At 52.2% G+C, this 22,309-nt stretch overlaps 8 protein-coding genes across 8 annotated transcripts; 5 read left to right on the top strand and 3 right to left on the bottom strand.

Moving 5' to 3' along the window:
* Positions 1-2,018: 2,018 nt before the first annotated feature.
* On the bottom strand, positions 2,019-3,655 carry AYO21_09540 (hypothetical protein; the record flags this gene model as incomplete). The annotated part of the gene is made up of 3 exons (XM_022659472.1): positions 2,019-2,941; positions 2,994-3,378; positions 3,428-3,655. The coding sequence occupies 3 exons, from the start codon at positions 3,653-3,655 to the stop codon at positions 2,019-2,021; spliced, it is 1,536 nt and encodes a 511-aa protein (XP_022508178.1).
* Positions 3,656-4,481: 826 nt separating this feature from the next.
* On the top strand, positions 4,482-5,435 carry AYO21_09541 (hypothetical protein; the record flags this gene model as incomplete). Its single annotated transcript, XM_022659473.1, has 1 exon — positions 4,482-5,435. One exon carries the CDS (start codon positions 4,482-4,484, stop codon positions 5,433-5,435), a length of 954 nt encoding a protein of 317 aa, XP_022508179.1.
* Positions 5,436-6,290: 855 nt separating this feature from the next.
* Positions 6,291-7,890, top strand: AYO21_09542 (hypothetical protein; the record flags this gene model as incomplete). Its single annotated transcript, XM_022659474.1, has 3 exons — positions 6,291-6,701; positions 6,757-7,520; positions 7,572-7,890. The coding sequence occupies 3 exons, from the start codon at positions 6,291-6,293 to the stop codon at positions 7,888-7,890; spliced, it is 1,494 nt and encodes a 497-aa protein (XP_022508180.1).
* A 477-nt stretch (positions 7,891-8,367) lies between these two features.
* On the top strand, positions 8,368-10,365 carry AYO21_09543 (hypothetical protein; the record flags this gene model as incomplete). Its single annotated transcript, XM_022659475.1, has 5 exons — positions 8,368-8,951; positions 9,077-9,158; positions 9,244-9,372; positions 9,452-9,779; positions 9,869-10,365. 5 exons carry the CDS (start codon positions 8,368-8,370, stop codon positions 10,363-10,365), a joined length of 1,620 nt encoding a protein of 539 aa, XP_022508181.1.
* A 1,481-nt stretch (positions 10,366-11,846) lies between these two features.
* Positions 11,847-13,742, bottom strand: AYO21_09544 (hypothetical protein; the record flags this gene model as incomplete). Its single annotated transcript, XM_022659476.1, has 1 exon — positions 11,847-13,742. One exon carries the CDS (start codon positions 13,740-13,742, stop codon positions 11,847-11,849), a length of 1,896 nt encoding a protein of 631 aa, XP_022508182.1.
* A 575-nt stretch (positions 13,743-14,317) lies between these two features.
* AYO21_09545 (hypothetical protein) lies at positions 14,318-16,747 on the top strand (the record flags this gene model as incomplete). The annotated part of the gene is made up of 1 exon (XM_022659477.1): positions 14,318-16,747. One exon carries the CDS (start codon positions 14,318-14,320, stop codon positions 16,745-16,747), a length of 2,430 nt encoding a protein of 809 aa, XP_022508183.1.
* A 1,190-nt stretch (positions 16,748-17,937) lies between these two features.
* AYO21_09546 (hypothetical protein) lies at positions 17,938-20,055 on the bottom strand (the record flags this gene model as incomplete). The annotated part of the gene is made up of 1 exon (XM_022659478.1): positions 17,938-20,055. One exon carries the CDS (start codon positions 20,053-20,055, stop codon positions 17,938-17,940), a length of 2,118 nt encoding a protein of 705 aa, XP_022508184.1.
* A 453-nt stretch (positions 20,056-20,508) lies between these two features.
* Positions 20,509-22,024, top strand: AYO21_09547 (hypothetical protein; the record flags this gene model as incomplete). The annotated part of the gene is made up of 2 exons (XM_022659479.1): positions 20,509-20,539; positions 20,601-22,024. The coding sequence occupies 2 exons, from the start codon at positions 20,509-20,511 to the stop codon at positions 22,022-22,024; spliced, it is 1,455 nt and encodes a 484-aa protein (XP_022508185.1).
* Positions 22,025-22,309: the final 285 nt, after the last annotated feature.

Below are 22,309 nucleotides of genomic sequence, written 5' to 3' on the forward strand. Positions count from 1 at the left end.
TAGCCGGGTGTCATTGAAAAAATCTCGCCGCCAATTCAAAATGGCTATTTCCATATCCTCGTGTTGCCCGAGAACCGTTCTGTCCTCGGCGTCTCAAAGCTCCCTCGACACTCGTCAACCAGGGCCCAACTCGGGTTTGAGGTCAGCCCAGACTTTGGTTTTTGAACGGCGAGCCAGCCCTAACGTAACGTGCACAGGTTCGGCCCTGTCGTTTGTCGTTTTGAGTCATTGGATAGGTTAGTTGACCTGGGGCAAGTGATACCCGGGAGGGCATGAACAAGGATGAGTAGATGGCGGGACGGGTTGCATCGAGAGAAAAAAGAAAGAGATCGATCGATCGATTGGATCATTGATGACGGTAGACCATCAAATTTAAGTACCGTACCGAGTCACCGTAGATGGCCACGATCAAGGTGTTTGAGCACACCGAGTACAGACAGGCGACTTCGGGGATCCAAGGGGATATCGAATCGGGTCCACTGTCTGTCGGTCTGTCTGCCTGGTCCCATCTGCAGAATAGATAGGATAAGTCACCGATCTGATCCGACGTAGCGCTTGCGAAGGGGGTGATTCCCGCTCTCGGTGTCTGACCGAGGAGGCTCTGCTGGGCTGGGGAGGGCTGGGATCCGAACGGTCGGGCGATCACACTCGGCCCGAGACTTACAAGGTCAACCACAAGTGTAAGGCTTAGCTCGACAGGTCGAGAGATCCCAGATCGCTCGCTCGCTAAACGTGCAACTCTACCCTCGCGTAGGTAACCGATGCATGGGATAGCGTACGTAGTGTAATCGCACCAATCTCGATGTCAATGTTATTCTGACCCAAGGGTTTCCCCCTCCCTTCGACACATCCCACACCCACCTCGGTCACCGAAACAACAATCATCCATACCGCCTGACCTCATGGGAATCTGAGGTCCAGATTCACATGAACCGTGGTGTGGAAAATGCGACTCCGCGGAATGCCATTCCTGTCTCAGCCCAGTTCATTCATTCATTCATCCATTCATTTTCGCATGTTTCTCTGCCTGGCTGGCACCCACTCGGGTCCGCATCATCCATCTTCTACTGTGTCTATCACTGTGGGAGGGGGGGAACAAAGAAGGAATACCTCGTATAGCATGCCGTACGACCTCGGTGGCAGGGCAGCTGCACATGAAGATCGTATACGATTTCGGGGAGGCCAAACGGTTGTGTAACACTGCATTGAGGAGATGGCCAGGAAAAGCATTGGGTTGCAGCATGTGTAACAAACACCAGGGTTGATTGAATACGACGTTCAAATACGAGGGTTGTGGTCGGTGTCTACCGAGGAGTCAGGTCAAGTGGGTTTTATTGTTAGAGGACATGAGGCTTAGTAAGTAATCAGACCCCCCAGAAAATGTGAAAGAGGCGTAGACGGGGTTTTTTTTTTTTCTTTTTTTTTTTTTCCAGAAGATCAAAAGGTTGGAAAGGACACTTTGACTCTGATGCCCAAGGTCAGATAGATGGTTCCAGCAGGGTTGGATACACTTTGGCCTCCCTAATGAGTCAATTGTATCCCACCGACTGATCTGGCATTGGAGGACGGCGCTGTTGCTTGAAGGACCGCCTCCCCGCTCCTAGTAGTCGGTGGTCGAGGACTAGATTGTCTTCGTGGAAGGGAGAGGAGAGGCTGAGGCTCCCAGGTAGTACTGACTTCTCTCTTCCCAAAGGCTGTCAATTCTTCGTCACTCTCCGTCCACATCTGTTGGGAGAGGTTTCAATCTTTGGGGATTTCATGTCTCGTTACGCCTCACACATGACGCCGTTCACCTCGTCTCTTCCTGGTGGAAGGGCCTATTCTCCAGAGGTCGTGGATTTGGCTGGCCCTGGACCACCAAGATACTGGCCGAGTGTATCTGGCGGATCAAGCAACCTTCGAACGTGGGATCGTGAGTGTGGGCGATACAGTGTCCAACGATCACGACAGCGACAACAGTGACCTCCCATCTTGGTATATCTCACCAGGCAGATATTGTTTGTAAGACCGCCGACGCATCAGTCGTCAAATGGCCACAGCTTCTCGAACTCTAAAATGTCGTTCTGTGATTTGGCAAATTCCTGAATCACTTCGTCTTTCATTTCTCGAAGCGCTGTCTTCGCATCATGGTACATGTCGTGGCTGACTGCATCCTTGTCAGGCCACAACGGCCCCAAGCGAGCCTTGAAGTCGTTCATAATCTCCATGCCATGGATGGCCTTTTTATAGTCATCCTCAATAATTGCCAAGGACTCATCATCAAGGGTAATTGGGGACTGTCTCGCCGTCGTAGAGTCTTTCATTGAGGTCAACTCTTGCCATGTCTCGCGTAATTCAACCGTCAGCGCCTGAAAATGTGCCTCACCAAACTCGAAGAGACGTCTCGCGATAGTGAGAAGGTCGAACGCCGCTGTTTGTTGATATTCCAGGGCGTGATAAGCAGCCGGTAGCTTTTTATTGGCAATTCTTCTGGAGGCCACATAGAGCGCCCTTTCGAAGTACTCCTTGGTCGCCCTCGCCCGTTCTTCAGCCGACATCCCTGACGTGTCCTCGAGCTCTGGTAGTTCCAAAGTCTCTGGCTTCGGTCCGGAATATTGGACAAATGCGGGTTCGAGATTGTGATCGAAGAGTGGGAGCAGGTCAACTAACTGCCAGTCTATTATGCCGAGGATCTTGGTCGGATTCTTGCCATCGACAAATATGTTTTCCTCATGCAGATCATGGTGCCAGAGCGTTGGAGCAGTTATCGTGGGATCATCAGGAAGGAGAACATCATAGATTTTGAGGTAAGATTCAATCGCAGCAGACTTCTTCGCAGCACTGGGCAGGTACAGTCCTGGACCACAAACCATGACTGTTTGTTTAGGAAGTGGTTTTATTGACAATGTTGCCGTCAATTCCCGGAGACCCACAGCTTTATGGTATTCACTCGAGGTAAGCCCTAAAAAAGGTTAAGAGAGCGCAAATAAAGTAAATTTGGTGGTTCTTCTTACAAGGCCCTCGATCACACTGCAGGGCTGCTCTCCCACAGTCAGACCAGTCGCGCCCAGTCATGGGTCCAATGGCGAAGCGAGAGTCTTGTACCTTTTCACCTTTCTGGTTGATATACAGATGACCCTCAGAGCGTACCTTGTCCAGGTCCTCGTTATAGTATAGCGCGCCGAACTGGCAAAATGAGATTGAGAGCCATTTTGCTTGGTACAAGGCTAGGTTCAGTCGCAGTTGCATCTTGTCCCCAATCTTCATGTGGTTCCATACCTCACTGAGTTGAGCGCCGGGCATTTTCTCCATTATGATGTACTCGGCTCCGATCGCGTTATCAGCTGTGGAACTCCACGCGTAGACTTTGGGCACAGGAGTCTGCAAAGTATTTCTGACCTGTTGGGTTCTCAGTCGACGGTCTGAAGAGGCAGTATTCACGACTCACAAAATCCATGGTGGCAACCTCACTTGCCGTGGTATAGTGGCGTACTCCAGCATTTGAATTGGGTACTTTGGCGATGACTTCTTGCCCGTCATCCATGGTCAAGACAAAGCTTTTATTGTACATTCCATCCGGACATTTTTGTACAGAGGCGCAGTACCTTGCGCCAACAGACTGGGCTGCAATCTTGACGAGCTCATTCATGTCGAATTTGATGTAGCGACGCTTCATCTGGCTTGCCTCATCCACTACGAATCGACCACGCGTGAAGGAAAAGAACTCATCGAACTTGTTCCAATCTAGGGATCTCAGTCACAACAAGCATTGTGGGTGGAAAACGTTACCTGTGTTGCCAGCCTCTGTACCAGGCGGCTTAGCTGCAGAATGAAAGCAGGGGTTGATATTCGTTGCTCCAAGGTCGAAGAGAGCGTTCGGGCGCCTTAGCGAGTAAGATGCACGACGAAGGATTTGGCATTTGAGAAGCCACGACATATTGTTGACAGACACTGCGAGACCCGGGCTAGGAGAGATGTTTGTAGATGTTGTTGAAAAGCAGTTGTCATGTACATGCCTTTTAGCAACTCAGGAAAATGCAATCCTTTGTTGGCGAAGTGGCAGAACAGTCATTTTTTATGGTCACCTGGTACACGTATTTCTAACTCCAGGTGTCTGAAGCCAACTGTGTTGTAACCGCACTCGACGTTTCCCAGGGACAGAATACCTCAGAGCATAAGGTTTGCGGTGCGAGACACGACAGGGACGTATTCTTTATTCACGAGGCTGGGGCGGAGCCTCTCCCGCTAAGAGCCGCACCCCCTCTTTAGGCAGGACACATAACCCCTGGCATCCCCTAGCTCGCTCCATCACCATACATGTATTCACCCTAGTGGGGACTGTTGATAGTGGCTATAATTAGCCCCCTACGAGTAATGCTACTGCTAGGCGCCCAAGGCGCTTTTCAAGGCACCGAGCATGTATATATCTAAGAAGAATGTATGCTTGATCACTGGCATCCTGAAGAACTCCTCGTATATCTTCATCTGGTTTCCAACGTCTCATGTCTTCTCCACAGCCCACACCGACGGACAACTCTCAGACCGAAGGTCGTGCCACTCCACACGACTCGACTTCGCAAGAGACGCATACGCAAGCATCTGAGCCAATTCCCCAAGGCGAGCAAGATGGCGAAAGCGGGCCGGAATCCAGAGACCTGGTCAATGTCGCACTTCTGTGCCGTCTGACCCCGGGCGAGGTACAAGCCCTATACACAGCGTTGCTGAATGAAGCCGATCCTGAGGCCGCTGAGCTAGAAGGGGTCATACCGCATTTTATTTTCTGGACATCCGACCGCGACGGTGGTCCCGAGGCTCTATATCAACGCCGCCACGAGCCCGAGGAGCAGTTCTACGTCGACCGCGCCGGTGTGGCAGATTGCACCCTGATTATCACCGAGAACTATGAGGGTTCGTTGATTGGGGAAGCCTCTTTCCGCGACGAGCTCTGGCCACTGCTGAAAGACACGCGTAACGACTACGACGACTACGACGACGTGGATGATGGCCTCCTCGACGCCATCGCGCAAGAGGCGATGGAACACTGCGTCATCTACGGACGGATACCGTGCGGTGGGTTTCGCAGCGCATGGGCTAACCTGAGTATTAGCAACCAGTGGATGAGCGAGATAGTGGAGATGTACGGTGGCGAGGTTGAGGTGTGGCGGGCTGCGACTTGGAATATGGAGACGTTTTACAGAGAAGGCGAGAGGAAATTCAGGGAGGCTGGCGGGATCTTGTATCAAGAGATTATGGATTATATGGGGAGCGATGAGGAGGAGCAGGAGGGAGAGGAGGAGGATGAGGAGAAGGAGAAGGCGGAGGAGAGTGCCTTTACGACGCAAGACAACAAGGAAGGAGATAATGAGGGTGGAAACCAGCAGAAGGACCGGGAAACAGGCGAGGGATCTCAAGCACAGGGAAAAAAGCGAAAAGCCGATGAGATTGTCACTTCATAGCGTGTCCGTTCATCTCCCTGACGCTACCTTACCTATCATGATATATCTCCTTCCATAATCAATGGACAGAAAGCCCAAGCAAATTCGGCATTCTTCGCACTGGTGAGGTCTAGGTATGTATCGCCAAGTCTGATGTGCGCAGTTATGTCAATCTCAAAGTGTCTGCCCTGCATCTTGCACTCGCCCAATACGATCTAGGTGACTAGCTGAAAGTTACGGTACGTCTCGCTGAACGACCTGATTTGCTCGAGCTGAAAGGCGATCTTCGTTCTATTGAGGATATGTGCTAGCAAGCGTCCCTAAGGCCGTCTCGTTGACTGACCCTCAATGGACATTGGCTTCTGAATCAATGGTGGTCCCGTTCAATCGGTGTGCTAATGCATGATCGAATAGGGAAGTGGTAGGCCCGGGCCGAATTACGGGTACATAGGCGCTTAGGTAGGTTAAAGGTATATAAAGTTAAGTAAAAAGTAAGAAGGTGAAGAAGGGTGAGTAGAGGGATAGTGGCATTAAAAGCGGCGCATGCCGCCAAGCCATCCCCGCAGTGCCTTGGAATTTTTTCAAGGTGAAAATGTCATTTGGCTCTGCGAGTTCTTAGTACACTAGCGACTCACGCGCGGGCTGTATCTTGTCCTGAGGCCTGGTAACTTCTTGTATACTTTCCTTCTGACTACCTCTACTCCGTGCGACTCGCTACACAGCTCCTGACTCATCGACCACTCCCAGAGCCATTGAGTCACCTGCATCCTCTTATTTGCTACCGTCCCCGCACCATTGACCCATCTTCCACCTGCGTTACTACCCCGAACATCTATTTGAACCTGCTCCCAGTGTCTCTGCCGCGAGTGTGCGAAGATGTCTGTAGAAGAAGCAGTGACGGAAGCACTCCAGACGCCGATGGACCAGAATGCGCAAGCCGCTGAAGAGGCCAAGAAGATGCTAGCTGAGCTAGAAGGTGAAGCTGGTCCGAAAGACGAACCCGAGCAGACAAATGGCACTGCAGAGTCGAAACCATCAGAGGAAGAAGCCCCAAAAGAGACCGAGAATGCTTCTGCGAAAGAGACTGCGACCGAGGAGAAGGAAGGTACAGAGAACAAACGTGATCGTCGGGACCGGGGTCGATCAGACAACAATCATCGTGGTCGGGGTCGGAACCAAGGTCAAGGTCGTCACAACAACCACAACTCCCGGTCTTATCGTGACAATATCAAGTCCGATCTCACGACGCTAGAGGAGACTGATGACCCAGTCGCCATTCGAAAACAGGTATGTACGCTCTTGGAGCCCTGAACGCAGTGCAAGAGATTCATAAGTTGAGCAGGTAGAGTTTTACTTCTCGGACTCAAACCTCCCAAAAGACAAGTTCCTCTTCGCGCAGACTGGCGGTGTTGAGAACAAACCTGTCGACCTGCGAGAAATTCACAAGTTCAAGCGCATGCGCCGCTTTCAGCCTTTCGAGGCCATTGTCGAAGCGCTTCGGGAATCCAAGACACTCGAACTCACCAACGATGACACCCACGTGCGCCGGAAGGACCCGCTCCCCGAAAACTTTTTCGACGCTGTTGCGCAAGCTGCTGATCCCCGTACGGTGTATGTAAAGGGATTCGGCGAGGAGACTGCGAGCACTCAATTCGATATTGAGGCATTCTTTGATCCGTATGGCCCCACCCGGGCCGTCCGGCTCAGGCGAAACGACGAGAAGTTCTTCAAGGGCAGTGTCTTTGTGGAGTTCGAGACGGAAGAGTTGGCGCAATCGTTCCTGGCCCTGGATCCCAAACCGAAGTACCAGGGTAAAGATCTCCTCATCATGAGCAAGACAGAGTACACCAGCAAGAAGACCGCGGATCTCAATGCGGGCAGAATCACATCAAACAACAAATATGACAAGGGCGGCAGACGAGATCGTAACAACCACCGCGGTGGGCGAGACGGCGGCAAGCGCAAGAGGGACGAAGATAATCGAGATTGGAGAACGCGTCGGGACGAAGATCAGAAACGCGGTTTCAGGGATGACAAGCGGCGAGGTGACCGAGGTGGTCGCGAATCCCGAGGTGATAGAAACAAAGGGCCTGAAACAGACGAAAAGTATGTTGATCTCTGTTGTTGCTCTGGGAGATGGCTAACTTATTGATTTAGTGGCATTCCGACAATCAAGACAACTCCCTTGAAGAGCGATAGTGGTCGTGAAGAAGCCCTGGCCAAGGCGAAAGCGGCAGTTGAAGCCGAAATCAAGAAGGAACAGGCGGCTGTGGACGAAGTTGAGTCGACCGAGCAAAGTGGCCATGCTGATGCCGCTTCAAAGACCGCCAACACTGTCACAGAAAGCATCCAGGCTGATGCAGAAGCGACTGCTGGGAAGAAGCGAGCACGAGAAGAAGATGACGCGGAAGCCGAGCGAGAGGCTAAGAAAGTGGATATCAAATCCGAGGGCGTTGCGGCTGAGGGCGACTCATAGCCATGAACGACCCAACCTCCTTTGTCCGCCCTGAAGGGGTATCTTTATGGTTTGGAGGAGGATTGCATGGCAGTAATGATCACTGCCCGAAATCCTCCTGGATATGTACGTCTGTGAACTACCATCGTGGTGTTGTGAGCGTTCGTGCGGAAGAATGGGGCTTGTCTACTGGCAGACGGCAGGGATCAAAACTAGGTGGTTTTCATGTGCTCAGTTATTATGAAATCTTGTTACCTTAGGACAGTAATGAATAGAAATTGGACGTCGAGTAACCAATATTTCATACACAGCCTTGTCTAGAATAGCGCGCGACAGTGAGGATTATAAGTGCCTGCGCATTTCAATTCTCCACCCTCTGCGCAGTGTCTTGACTTCTTTCTCACACGCAAATCCCGACTCTCAACTCAAACACACCTTTCTATCTTCCACTCCTTGTCCCAGATTGACCTTGTCCATTCCCAAGCCACGACCCCAGCCATGGCATCACGTGCCTACGTGCCTCCGCACGTGACTGACGAGGCTGACGAATCAACGGCCGCCACTCCCGAATCCCCACGAAGTTCCTGGTCGTCACTTTCGAGTCCCAAATCACCGCGTTCCAGCACAAGCCTGGCCAGTTCCAGTTCAGATGACGATGGTAATTACACTCTTGTCCAGATCCACATTCCATTGCCATCGAGACCAGAGGACTTTAATCCCGACGACGTTACCGTCTCCGTTGTGCCGCCCAGGGGACATCGGCGCACAGTGTGCGAAGGTGGTCAAAGTTCTTCCCACTACCATAGCTATTCCAACCCAATGAATGGAGCTGCTGGTCCTCCTCCCCCTTCCAGTGGTGAGGGGGTCACATCGACAAATTCATCCAACATGCCTGCAGCCGGGGGAGGTCCGCCCAAGCGTACCGGTCCATTGCCGAACCACGTCCAGGTCGCAAAATCATACGTCTTTGAACAGGAGATCCAAACGTGTCTTAAGGAGAACGGCGTCAGCCAGGCCAGAGAGGACAATCTAAGGCTGGCTGGAGTGCAGTGGATCGATAATGTGAGGCGGGCCTTGAAGTTGTGAGTTGTCCTTTAATCTTTGTCATTCTCACCTGACTTGTCCTCACATTTTCCTTCTCGTAACGCACAAGTCACAATCGACTCTGTGAGGTGATACATGACTGACGTGATATATTTGTATATAGACCAGTCAGAACGTTCAACACAGCCGTTGTTTACTATCACAAGTTCCGACTACAGCATTCCGACGGAGAGTACAGTTTTGTGGTAATGCCTGCACCGATCTTGTGAAGCGTGGAATATTGCGCTCTCACTCAGTCCTTTGAGTTGCTGACATCGATGCCGTAATTAGGACGCATCAGCCGCGGCACTTTTCACCGCCTGCAAGATCGAGGACACACTCAAGAAATCCCGAGATATTCTGTGCGCGGCGCATAACTTGAAGGTTCCTAGAACAGAGCAGTTGTCACCGGATGATCAGGTAAGAACCAATTTCTACGATCCACCGGTCAAAGCACCTTGTTGGATTTGCTGCTCACACAAGCGTCTGCCGCATTTAGGTCTTCGAGCACCATTCACGCACAATCATCGGCCTTGAACGACTCATGCTCGAAGCCTCGGGGTTCGACTTTCGCAATCGGCACCCACAGGAGCTCCTCATCAAGTTTGCGAAAAGCTACGACTTCACAAAAGGCTCACCCGTCGTCAAGACCGCGTATTCGATCTCGCTGGATCTCTACAGAACCTGGGCACCGCTCAAACAGACGACGGCAACAATGGCGTTCGCTTGTCTTGAGCTTGCGGGAAGGCTACTGGGCGAAGAAAACGACGCCATCTGGACGGGAAGGGACTACGATGAGTGGAAGATTGAGAGAGGGATGGTGATGGGTAAGTTTTCCTCGATACAGTTCTCACAAAGGCTTGCCCAAAACGAAGGCCTCTGGCGATTCCAGACTGACCGTGAGTCTTCTCCGTAGAAACGCTTCTGGACCTCCTCGAACTCTACACCCACCACCGTAACTCGACGGTCATTGGGCCGATGTTCCCTGTCGACACGTTCCTCGAAGTGCGCATCCCGCTGAACATGGAGTCCGAGGAGAAGGAGATCCCACGCTTCACGGCATGGGTGGGAGCCGACGATGGGTCGACCGCAGCTGAATACGCGAAAGGTGGTTACGGCCACCACAACGTGAACGGAACGGGGAATATGAACGGCTCCAAGTCGGCCTCGTCGAGCAAGAACGTGAGTCCACGAGACGTGACGAGCCCGCGCCGAAGCAGTGCTGCGAGTTCTAACACCGCCCCTGGTGCCGCTGTCAATCCAGGCGCTGGGTCTGGTCCCGGCTCTGGAGTGGCTATGGGGATAAAGCAGCGTGTCGGCGAGAGAGGGCGTGAGGGCACTGTGCGCTTCATTCTCAACCCGGACAGGGAGAGGGAAGAAAAGGCGGTGATCGAGACGTTCCGCAATCCCTGAGGATCTCACCAAACGTCAGAACCGTCAAAAGAGCAAGTAAACGTGGAAAATGACGACCACGTCTCGACTCGGCTCGACACGATTGGATGTGACACGATACGACAGGGAGAAGATCAACAAGATGCCATGAAACAACACAGAGAGAGACACGCACACAGAACAAGTCAGAAAAACACCACCAAAAAAGCAAAAGAAAAACACCGAGAGAGGGATCTCTCTAGCTCTCTGCACCAGAACCATCCCTTGTGTTCTGCTTCTCCTCCCTCTTGTTTATCCGTCTACCAAAAAAAAAAATGACGGAGTATCTGAGCGCGCCCGGCGATGAGCGTGATTAATACGAATATCATGCACGGAACCACACCAGCACAGGCGCAGAGGCTGGATTTGCTGTCTGGAGGACGGACTCGAACTCGTTACATCGAGGTCAGTGTCTGTGCTCCTGAAGGAAGGATGGGAATGGCTGGTTTGACATGGGCTGGACTGCATCGGAGTGCAACGGGCTGGATTGAATCAGATCCTATCGGACGGTGCTGGACGGTGCTGGATATTCCTGGACATGGCTGAGCTGTGCTACTGTATGCTGTTCTGAGGGATGAACATTACGACATGCGTGCAAAATGGGGGCGTCATTGCAATCGATGGGGAAAAACCACGGCGCATATGGTATGGACTCCCAGGTCTCTCTAGTCACAGGTCTTGCAAGCGATTTTTCTCAAACAGGCGGCGTTAGGCGACTTGAGGGACCCCATCACTGAGGACCGAGCATATCTCGTCGACGGCGCAGGGGTACCCTGGGTATCTAAGGTACCTTTCTACCTGACTATCCACTACCCATTAAGTAGCAGGTGACAGGTGATAGGTATCAATCAACGAATCACCAATCTTGTCCCTGTCCTTGTCCTTTCCAATTACACGATCGCTCGCTCGCTCACCTTATGCATGCGTGTGTCCTTGTAAATAAAATAAATGTTCCACCCACCCATCCGCCGACCTACGGTGGGTATCTAGGTACCTAGGCACCTAACCTATTGCCCATTTATACACGACCAAGTAACGATGACTCGACCCGCCTCGACCCTCTTCGCCGGCGACAAAACAAAGATGGCGACAGAGACGGAGACAGTGCTAAACAAGCAAAGCAAATAAAACCCCATCCGAGATATGCAGGTCGCTTGCCCACGATCTCTGGATGCCTCAGGACGAAAACGAATGGGATTCCCAGATACGTCGCCTGAGACGCGATTTCGCGCTTTGTAACTAAACGTCCACCCAGAAGAAGGCGCGGAGATTTTCAAGTCATCTAACGGCTCTTCTCAATCCAATAAATCGCATCCATCAAGGCAGAGTCAAAATCCTGGTGTTTCCCTTGTGGTACCAAAGACAATCACAATCACAACCCCAACCACAGCCATAAACACAAAACCCATTAGTTGCTCTTGCGTGCTATTGTTATTGCCAACGCTCTTGCTCTTGCTGTCCATCTAAAGGCTGGCCAACATCTGACTCAAGGTGCCCTTGTCGTACTTGACCACCTTGCCCTTCCCCTTGTCCACCTCGTGATACCGGTCCCAGAACCGCGTGTAAAGCGGCTCGATCATGCCTTGAATCTCCCGGGCCAGCTGCGACCTGACCTCGGCTTCCATCCGCAGACTCTTGTGTCTGGTGATCAACTCGTCGAAACTGGTGTTGAAGAGCTTAAACTTTTCCTTGATCTTGTCCTTGTCCTTGGACGACAGGGATTTGATGATAGACGTGGAGTCGATGGCCTGGCCTGACAAAGGCCGCGAACCGGACGAGGTCTGGATTTGGTCAAACAGGTGGTTGGCAGGGTCACGCCACGCCGTCAGGTATAGCGAGGAGCCGGCTTTGCGGTAGGCATCGAGTTTGGCGCTGTGCGGGGAGATCCCCAGATAACGGGCAAGGTCTGGTGAGGATTGGACCGCCCGGGTGAGTACAGCGACGCTATTGAGTTGGAATATTCCTTGGAGGGGTTTCTTGGGGTGGAGAACCTGTGAGCGTGCATTGAGCGTTGAAAGAAGAGCGTCGACAATGTCAATGAGGTAGTGTGACAACAAAGTTGGGTTTTCAGTTGACGGAGTCAATTCAAGGTTCAGCGTCGATTGCGAGGCCATTCCTGCCGCGGTCTTCCAGTTTCCGTCGCCGATAGAGGAGAGGAGGGCAAGTAAGGGTCGCTCAAATACAGCAAGGTTCTGGAGACGGGAGGCCGTTTGTGAGACCAGCGGGATAGTGCTACCGTCTGGTGGTAGGGTCGAAACTGATTCGGCTTGTTTCTTCGTTTGGTTCAGTATTTCGCTGAACGATGAACGAGCAGTCTCACGAATCGGTCGAAGCGCATCTGCAAATTGGGATCGCAGTTGGCCCGTCCGCGATTCGAGTCGATAGCCAAGCGGAGTGAAGAGATCCAATATCTCGTAGGCGAGGAAGCAGTCGCTCAAGATCCGTGGCTTGATCACATTATTCAGCTCCGACAGAGTACGCGTAAACGTCCCTAATGCCTTGCCGCAAGTCATCGTGAAGACGCGACCAGGATCGTTACGGAATATCCGGGATGTGTTCTCTGCTTCTGCGACAAACATGCCTTCGATACCATTCGCGTACGCCCCAACGCCACTCGAGCCTTCCCGGTAAACACCTGAGTCGTTTCCTTGTCGCTTGGAGGTCATGATCGAGGCTGTGGCTAGATTTTGAAGGCTGTTTTGGAGGTAGTCTCCCCTCACCTCGACGTAGATCGAAACTGCCGCGTCTTCGTCGCGTTGGCCCAGCCTAGCCGAATGTGCTCCGGCGGATGCCATTGCCATTGCCATCTGGCTGAGAGACTGGGTTTTGTCTTGAGAGTATGTAGGGAATGGAATTTGTTTCGTGATATGATGCAGGGGCTCGACGGGTTGCGAGTCTTCCTGCAGCATTTGCCGATACATGTCGTTCAACTGGTTAACTCCCGTGGAGAGGAGGCTATGGAAGTCGGACACAGCTTGTTGGTTGGCTCTCATGTTTGTGGAGCCTAGATCGGTGAGAGCTTTGTCAATACGCTTCAAGGCGCTGAGATATTGTGGCAGTCCTGAAGCTTTGGGCCCTGCTCTGATGAGAGCTTCTTCTCGGCCCCTCGAGTCCAGCGGCTGCTTGAGCTTTTCGATAGCTTCATTGATCTTGTCAATGTTCCGACTCGTGATCTGAAGTTGTTGCGTGTTGCTGTAGATCGGCCCAATAGCATCCTTGACGATCTTACCGCTAACATCGAGCCGTGCCAGACTGGCCGCTATCCGCTTGGTGATGTCTTTCGTCTTCCCCAAAGAAGCCAACAGCACTTCAACCTCGGCGCTCTCTTCGGCGAAGGCGGCGTTCCTGGGTGCCACCATTTTGAGTGTCTCAAACACAAAGGTACACCACTCAAATTCTCCGACGGGCGCCTGTGGCCATGCAGTCTGGTCTGAAACAGCGTCAACGGGTGTCAGTCTGTGGTGCACAGCTTCGCATTTTGCGGGGACTTGGTCGATTGCGCTAAGGTGATATTCCGCAATGGAGCATGCTCTGAAGAAGAGGGTCTTGAGCTGCTCTATGTCAACTATGCCAAATTGATAATGATGGGTGAGCTGAGAATAGAATTGTGAGACGGATTCGACGGAGACAGACGGGGCGGCGTAGGCGGCTTGGGAGATGATTTGGCTGGTGTCCCAATTTGGTTTAGTCCAGGAACCTGTGGCGCCACGTGCCTCGACGCCAGCCTCGGCCGGAATCGGATTCCAGCCCCTTCCCCGACGTCATTGTGACCAGATCGTCCCAACAAACCCGCTGCCCACTTTGCGCATCACGAACACGAGAGGCACAAAATAGCACCTGAGGCTCTCGGTCGATCCTAAAGCTTGATCTCTTCCTTCTACAGTATGGAATTTGACATCTGCTGATTCGCTCTTTTGGCGGCGCTCTTGTGACTATGAGCGCTGCAAGGCTGCTCTTCAATTCAAGCTCCCTCCAATATACTGCCCTCGCCGCTCTCGCCTGCGCTGGTGTTCAAAGCTCAGCGCGCAGGACCAAGCCCGTTAGGCTCGATAGCCCCTCGGGAATACATACTACTCAAGATGCCTCTCTCATAGCCTATGCTCGACGTGTGCAGAGTCATTATGCTCATGCCGAAGATCCGAATCACGCTACCAAAAGAGATGACGCGACCATCGTCGACAAAACAAACGATCCCGACAAGTACCTCCCCGCGTTCGAGAGCGACGACGAGAATGCCTGGGCCTCCTTCTCGCGAAACTTCCACAATGTAAGAGAAGGTATTGCGCGGATAGACTGGAGTACCGTCGGCGACAAGATCACGGATTTGGTTGTGCCAAAATGGGCCAAGATCCTTCCTGATGGATTTCAAAAGCTTCAATCCGAGCTGTCCATGCAGCCAGGAACGCTGGCAGATCAGATCTGGCAGGAGGCACAAGATCCATACATCAATCCGGAAATCGAGTGGAATGCCACCGTTCGCGTTGGTGACACCCTTGGCAGTGACGAGTTGGAGTTCCGACGCAAGAGGAAGCAATTCGTTGTCAAAGCGTTGGCAAGATATCTCGGTCTCGATGAGAAGGAGATTCACCCAGATGACGTGCCTACTATTGCGATTTGTGGCAGTGGCGGTGGTCTACGAGCCATGGTTGCTGGTACAAGCAGCTACCTGTCTGCTCAAGAGGCGGGTCTTTTTGATTGTGTGACTTACACCGCAGGAGTCAGCGGCAGTTGTTGGTTGCAGACACTATTCTACTCCACCCTGGGTAAGCAAGACCACAGGCAGCTCCTCAAGCACATAAAGTCACGGATTGGGACCCATATTGCATTCCCTCCGGCAGCATTGAAGCTGGTCACGAGTGCCCCGACCAACAAGTTTATCCTCAGCGGTTTCGTCGAGAAGATCAAAGGTGATCCCGGGGCTACCTTTGGCCTTGTGGATGTCTACAGTCTTTTACTCGCTGCTCGGCTTCTGGTCCCTCACGGCGAACTTGATGTTAATGATCAAGACCTCAAACTGTCAAATCAACGGTTATACATTGAGAACGGTCAACTCCCCATGCCCATATATACCGCCGTCCGTCATGAAATACCTGTGGACGAAGAGGAGGAGGAGCTATCTAAGGATAACCTCGCTCTCAAACAGAAGATAAAGGAGAAGGCCAGGAAGGAGGCATGGTTTCAATGGATAGAAATGCACCCGTGGGAGGTGTGGTGCGAAGAGTTCGGTGCTGGTATACCTACTTGGAGCTTAGGTCGGCCTTTCAAAAATGGCCGGAATTTACTGCTTGACAGCGGTGTTGCCTTGCCAGAGATCCGACAAAGTCTGCTCCTTGGGATCTGGGGGTCGGCCTTTTGCGCCACATTGGCGCATTACTACAAAGAGATCAAGCCTGCTTTGATCGGTATGGTTGGATTTGACGGTGTCAATCAACTGGTTGAAGAGAAGAATGAAGATCTCATCAAGATCCACCCAATTGACCCAGCTACGATACCCAATTTTGTGTATGGCATGGAAGGCCAGCTCCCGTCGACGTGTCCAGACTCGGTCTTCAAGAACGACCATCTCCAGCTGATGGACGCTGGAATGAGCAATAACCTGCCAATCTACCCGCTCCTCCGACCTGGCCGGGACGTTGACGTCTTGATTGCATTTGATGCGTCAGCAGATATCCAAAAGGAGAATTGGCTGTCGGTGGTTGATGGGTACGCCAAACAGCGCGGGATCAAAGGCTGGCCTGTGGGTGCAGGATGGCCGAGGGCATCATCTAAACCTCAAGAGAATGTCAAAGCACTGGAAGAAGCACAGGCGACCACTCCACAAGAAGCGGCCACAAAGCTCGCTGCGGCGAGGGAGGAAGATCGTGAGAATAAAGCTGCAGATAAGGACAACACTACAGAGAGTCCGACAACCGGCTCAGCTCCGGACACGGCGAGCGTACTTGGGCCCTGCACCGTCTGGGTGGGCAGCAAGGCCGAGCGAAGCAGCGATGAAGAACCACCGCCCTCCAAGAGTCTCAACTGGGACGCCAGCGACAACGAAGACTCGGCCTCGTTCCACTTGATGGACCCGAATGCCGGTATTGCCGTGATTTACTTTCCTCTGCTTCCACACCCGGATGTCCCGAACATCGACCCGGACAAGTCCGATTTTATGAGCACCTGGAATTTCATCTACACGCCCGAACAGGTCGACAGCGTGGTGGAGCTCGCCAAGAGGAACTTTGCCGAAGGCGAGGAAAAGGTGAGGGAAACGGTGAGGGCAGTGTATGAGAGGAAAAAGAAGGTGAGGCTGGAGAAAGAGGACAAGAAGACCAGCAAGGAATGGAAGGGCCGGATACGGAGGGTGGGCAACACTTTTGTATGAAGCAAGGCAAAGTTCGACAGAGCTGGATGGCCCAGAATCCAGTGACGGTGGTTGATGCCTGGCTGTTGTTGTCAGTACTCGGTTTCTGCTGTGTCTTCGTCTAACAACAATGTTTTTGGATCAGACTTTGGAACGACTCCATCGCCACATCCACTCAATACTATGAATTACGCTTAAAGCAGGACTTGGGTCGGAGTCAGGAGAATGTCCGTATGCCAGCCACTATTCAACAATGGGAACAGAAAATGAAAGGTACTTGTAGGATAGAATACACTACAAGTATAAGTAGAGATGGCCTTGCCTTTTTAAAATCCTGCTGATAAAGATTCCATTTTCATGCACGTTGATTGATCATTCCATAACTATAGTCTATGGGTATCAATCCAACAAACGGAAAGAAATAAAACCTCACAATATAATTCCATGAAAACTCCATTGGGTATATAACACGCCATGCTTGCTAGACCAAACTAAATCAAGTGATCAACGACGACCTCCTTCTCGTCTCTTGTGTTGCCCTGGTGTCCGTCCTGGTAAGGGGGAATTACCTATTCCATATCAAACCAGTAATGAGCCTGCCGATGGAGCGCGGCTATGGGTGGACAGTGACGCATGTCATGAGACGGGTATGGTATGGTAGCGACAGTGGTAGTGGCATCTCTGGCGCGTCGAGTTGGGTCTCGGGCGCGAAACATCGGATGCTGGATTTTCATACCCTCGTGGGCAGGTGCTCGTGTCGCCTCGTTCTGTAATGCAATGCAACGCATCACTCGTGATGATTCGTGGTCTGTAACAGTCAGGCAGTTGCTGTTCGGAAAGATGATGAAATTTCCGTCCCTCTCCTCGGTTGCGATTATGTGCCAGAAAGTCAGGCTGCCATTCTGCTCCGCCATCACAGAGTGAGCGTCCGTACCCAAACTGTAAGACGCGTGCTTTGGTCTGACCGTTGATCCTTGGACGGTCCATCAATGGAGGCTGTTCGTACAGGGTGGCTGACTGGTGTGTGCAAAGGACTGCCCTACGTGCGGTATAGGCAATGCTCATGTTTGCGTCCCATGCCGTCCTTAAAGCAGAGATCCTCCACTTCCGCGCGGAATAGGTCGATAAGATGGGGGTAACCTTATATCAAGAGGATGGGGCGATGAGGCTCTCATATGGGACTCTAACGCTCACTTGTACCCCAACTGCGTTCACACTGGTGGATCGCCTTCCCCTTTCTTGTTGCCTTTGATCGATTCCACAAACTCTTTGGCCCACTGTTTCGCCTTTTCGAGCTCTTCGTGGAGGAACTTCCACCAACTCCCTTTCTTTTCTTCCTGATCTTCGTCGGGTGTGTCTGCGTCTGGCTTTTCAGGGTCGGTAGGCGCTTCAGCTGGAGAATCTGGATCGTTGTCGGGAGTTGCTTCCTCCTGATGCTCTTCCTTGTCGACGGGATCCACAATTGTGTCTGGGGTGTCTCCCTCTTGATCCTTGTTCCCATCGACGGGATCTGACACCACTTCCGAGCCCGGCCTGTCATCCTCAGAATGCAAGCCTTCGGTCTTCAAGGGAAGTCTTAATGTCCCATTGTTTGGTTGTGGGACGATGTCCAACGAATCACACATGATATTGTAGACCTCGATGTTCTGGAAAACAGGTACTCGACTGTTGGGTGCATGCGGAAATGCAGGCCCCCTAGCCACAAAGATAGCTCGCATGAGCGGATGCTCGTGATCGTAGCCATGCAGTCCTTTCGGCGTATATTCTCTGCCCGTGCTCAGCGCATCGGCAATGTCGAAATCGGATTTCTCCACGACAGCCCAGCCGGTCTTGGGAACGATCCACAATGGTGCGATGCGATCGTTCTGGTTAAAGTGATAACGCTCTGGCATGGTTTCAAGAGTGTAGACTTCGAAATTGCCTGATTTGGCGGCTTCTTGAGAGAGCTGTTCGTAGAGCACGGGGACGTCGCGGTCTGGATTCTTCAGGCGCAAGCCACGAAGAGGCCACCCGTCAATGTGGTCGACTAAGGACATATCCATGAGATCATCCAGTTGTATTAGGCGATTTGTGGATGTGGTGGCCATTCCATGGTCGGAGACGATGACAATGTTGACAATCTCGGTCAGGTTGCGTGTCAGGAGACCTTCGACGAGCAAAGTCAGCATGCTGTCGACATCCGCAATGGTGGCTCTGATCTCTGTGCTGTTTGGCCCGTAGAGATGTCCATCGGCATCAACATCGGGAACATAGGCAGCGATGAATTGTGGTCGTAAGTGCGTTTGGTCAGTGGGGGCTTCGTCATCGTCACCAGGCAGATCGAGCCACTGCAAAACCCTATCGACTTTACGAGACAAGGATTCACTCCCGTTGTACTTGTCCAAGTATGTCGGCTCCACGTCAGGTATATGCGCTTCAGAACCAGGCCACATGTGAATCGCGGAGCGGACACCCTGATGCTCGGCTGTAACCCACAGTGGCTCGGCGGTCCACCACTTGGGCTGCATCGAGACTTTGATGTTGGTGTACCAAAACTCTTCTTCAAACGCGGGATCCCAAAACTGGTTGCTGACTATGCCGTGACTTTCTGGGTACAAGCCAGTCACCAGGGTGAAATGGTTGGGAAAGGTAACGGAGGGAAACGATGGGAGCATGTATTTAGGCGACACCCCGCTCGCGATAAAGGCATTGAGTGCTGGGGTAATGTTGCGGTTGAGAAAGTCAGCGCGGAAGCCATCGAGAGAGATGAGTATTGTGGTCGGTCGGAAAACGTGCGTCCCGTTATGGTACCTGGTCAATCGGTGAACTGTGGGCGTCAGAGCGTGTTTCTTCGTAGAAGCCTTATAGGCGCCAAAGAGCAAGGCAACGAATAGTGCGACAATGGCCAGGTATATCATCGTCAGGCGTCCCCGATGGGATTTTTGAGGAGCATGTCTGTCCCATTTTGTGCCCTCAAACTCGGTGTCGGTAGAGGACTGGGAACTGGTGTCTTTGAAGCCGCTTTCCATCTCAAACATTTTGTCTGCAGGTCTCGCTCCGCTTTTCCTCGACTTCCTGCGTCTGTGCCTCCGAACTTTGTCTGCATTGCTTCCCTCATCGTACGTTCCATCCCGGAACCCAAACGTTGCGCGTGCTGACTCGAACTTCGACGGTTTGTGCAATAGTTTCTCATGCTCTTCAGTCTCTTTGAGGATATCTCTGTCGTCATCCCTGACACGGCCTGCGCTTTCGAAGTCTAGCTCAGCATCGGATCCTGAATCGGAGGGGACAATCGCGGCGTCTTCATCGTAGTGTTTCTCGGACAGGAGTCCGTCGCGTTCCCGTGCCATTTCGATATGTTCTCGAGTTCACGGTTTTGACAGAGCGAATTCGGTTTGGATTGTGCTAGAGCGCCATCGCTGGGCGAATAGGTGCCGCATGGAAAGAGGTGGCATGTGGTACAGCCTTTCAAACATAATCCGTACCCCCTTGAATGCGCAGCTGAGGATTCATCGGGATTCGGATCAACATTTATTCCGCCCTGCCTCGTCAACTCTATAAAGTGGGCTCAGCCTTGCCTAATCCCCTTTTTCTCGCTTTCAAACTGATTGGGTTTTTCAGCAATCCACACTTGTTATGCGCCAATATGAGTGTCGAAATTAATGTGGCGGTGCGGTGATAGCCGGCCAAGCCGCACTCCATGTATCAGGCAGCAGTCAATTGGTTTGGTCGAAAAGTCAGGAATTAAATGTTAACAAGATCGTACGGCTATCATCTAACTTGGATATAAGGGGTCCTTCGAAATGGAGGGTTTTGAGAAGTTGCGCGGTGTCGGTATGCTGATCATATTCACTATCAAATCTCATAGCTGTCGAGACTGACACGATTTTTGCAGGCAGGCTGGAACGTTACTCGACAGCTCGCCATGACCTGAAGTTCTATCTGGGGCCAGCAGTCACAGCCTCATACAAGCTCCCGAACAGCCGCTCTGATCAGTTGAGGGCTTGTGTCTACAAGGCTTTAGGAGATGTTATCACTCGACATCCGATTCTCTCAGCCATCCCGGTGGACGAGAATACCCAGGATCCATACTTCATTCGGCTACCAGAAATCAATCTCGACAAATGTGTGTTCTTCCAAACACGACACCTAGATTACGACCCGGATGCTGGTGATGAGCGAGATGGTGAACTAGACGAGCTTCTGGGTACCCAGCATAGCGTCCCCTACGAGCCGCCAAACCCTTTTTGGAGACTATTCGTCCTGACAAGCTCTGCTCGACCCTCTGAGTTCACTGCATCTTTCTTCTACCATCATGCCCTCGGCGATGGCATTTCAGGAATGGCATTTCACAGGACCTTTCATAGTGCTTTGTGCCAGGTCCTCTCGAACCTCGAAACTGACTCTCCTTCAACGTCAGTCATCACATCGCCCTCAACGCCGTTACTGCCTAGTCTTGAATCCGCCCACCCACTACCTATCTCAACCTGGCACATCCTGACCGTACTCTTCAAGCACAAAATCTGGTCGCCCAGCCGCGACCCTGGTCTCTGGACAGGTTCGAAGTGTATCACACCATTGGGACGTACAGGTGCTCGTCATCTCGCCCTCTCAGCCTCGAGCACAACGGCGCTCAAGAAAATTTGCCGTAAGAACGGCACCACCATCTCCGGAGCACTCCAGACTTTGATCGCTGGGGCACTCTTTGCCAATCTGCCCGAAAAGTTCACCAAGGTGGCATGTAGTGGCGCGCTTTCTGTCCGTGGATTTCTCCCTGCGGACGCTGGGGTCACGGAGGACAGCATGGGGGTTTGGGTCCAAGGCATGTCCGACACATACGCTCGAGACCACTTCTCCACTCAACACGGAGACTCGGATAAGGGAGCACATGATCTGTTACCATGGCCCGAAGCCCGGCGATCCCGCCAGAACATTGAACGCGTCTTGAGCTTGAAGGGCCACAATACAGACGTTGGCATGCTCCGGTTCGTGCAGGACTACCAACAGGAACTATTTCTCTCCAAGGTCGGCAAGGACCGGGACTCGAGCTTCGAGGTGTCTAACCTAGGCCTGTTCAAGAAGCAGCCGCCTTCAGGGGACGTCGAAGGAGTGGAAATGGGGAGGATGGTATTCACGCAGAGCGCCGGCGTGACGGCGAGTGCGATCCAAGTGTCCGTCGTTACGGGGGCTGATGGATGTTTGGTGCTAGGAGTTACATGGCAAAAGGAGGTCGTGGACGACGACCTTGTCGAGAAGGTGTTGAAGAGCGTCAAAGAAGAGGTCGAGCGCTTAGCAAGCAATGACGGCGCCTCTTCATGAGTCCCCCTCACAAGCACTTGTGCAATGATTTTGGTCCAGTGGGATAAGACCCACTTTGTACAGACAGACAGTAATAGATGTGTACATAATAAATATAGACTAATAGTATTAGAGGTACTGGTACCATCAACACCGCCAAAGATCTCTTCTACGGTTCGCACATACTGTAAGTGATCGTCATGGCCACTATGGTGCTTTTCATGTTTGGGGGGAGGGAGACAGGGGGCTATTGTCCCAAACTGGCAGTATCTCTCGAGAATCGAGATTGCCGTGGAAAATGGAGGG

The sequence above is a fragment of the Fonsecaea monophora genome, assembly GCF_001642475.1.
Source record: "Fonsecaea monophora strain CBS 269.37 chromosome Unknown Scaff96, whole genome shotgun sequence".
NCBI classification, from domain to species: domain Eukaryota; kingdom Fungi; phylum Ascomycota; class Eurotiomycetes; order Chaetothyriales; family Herpotrichiellaceae; genus Fonsecaea; species Fonsecaea monophora.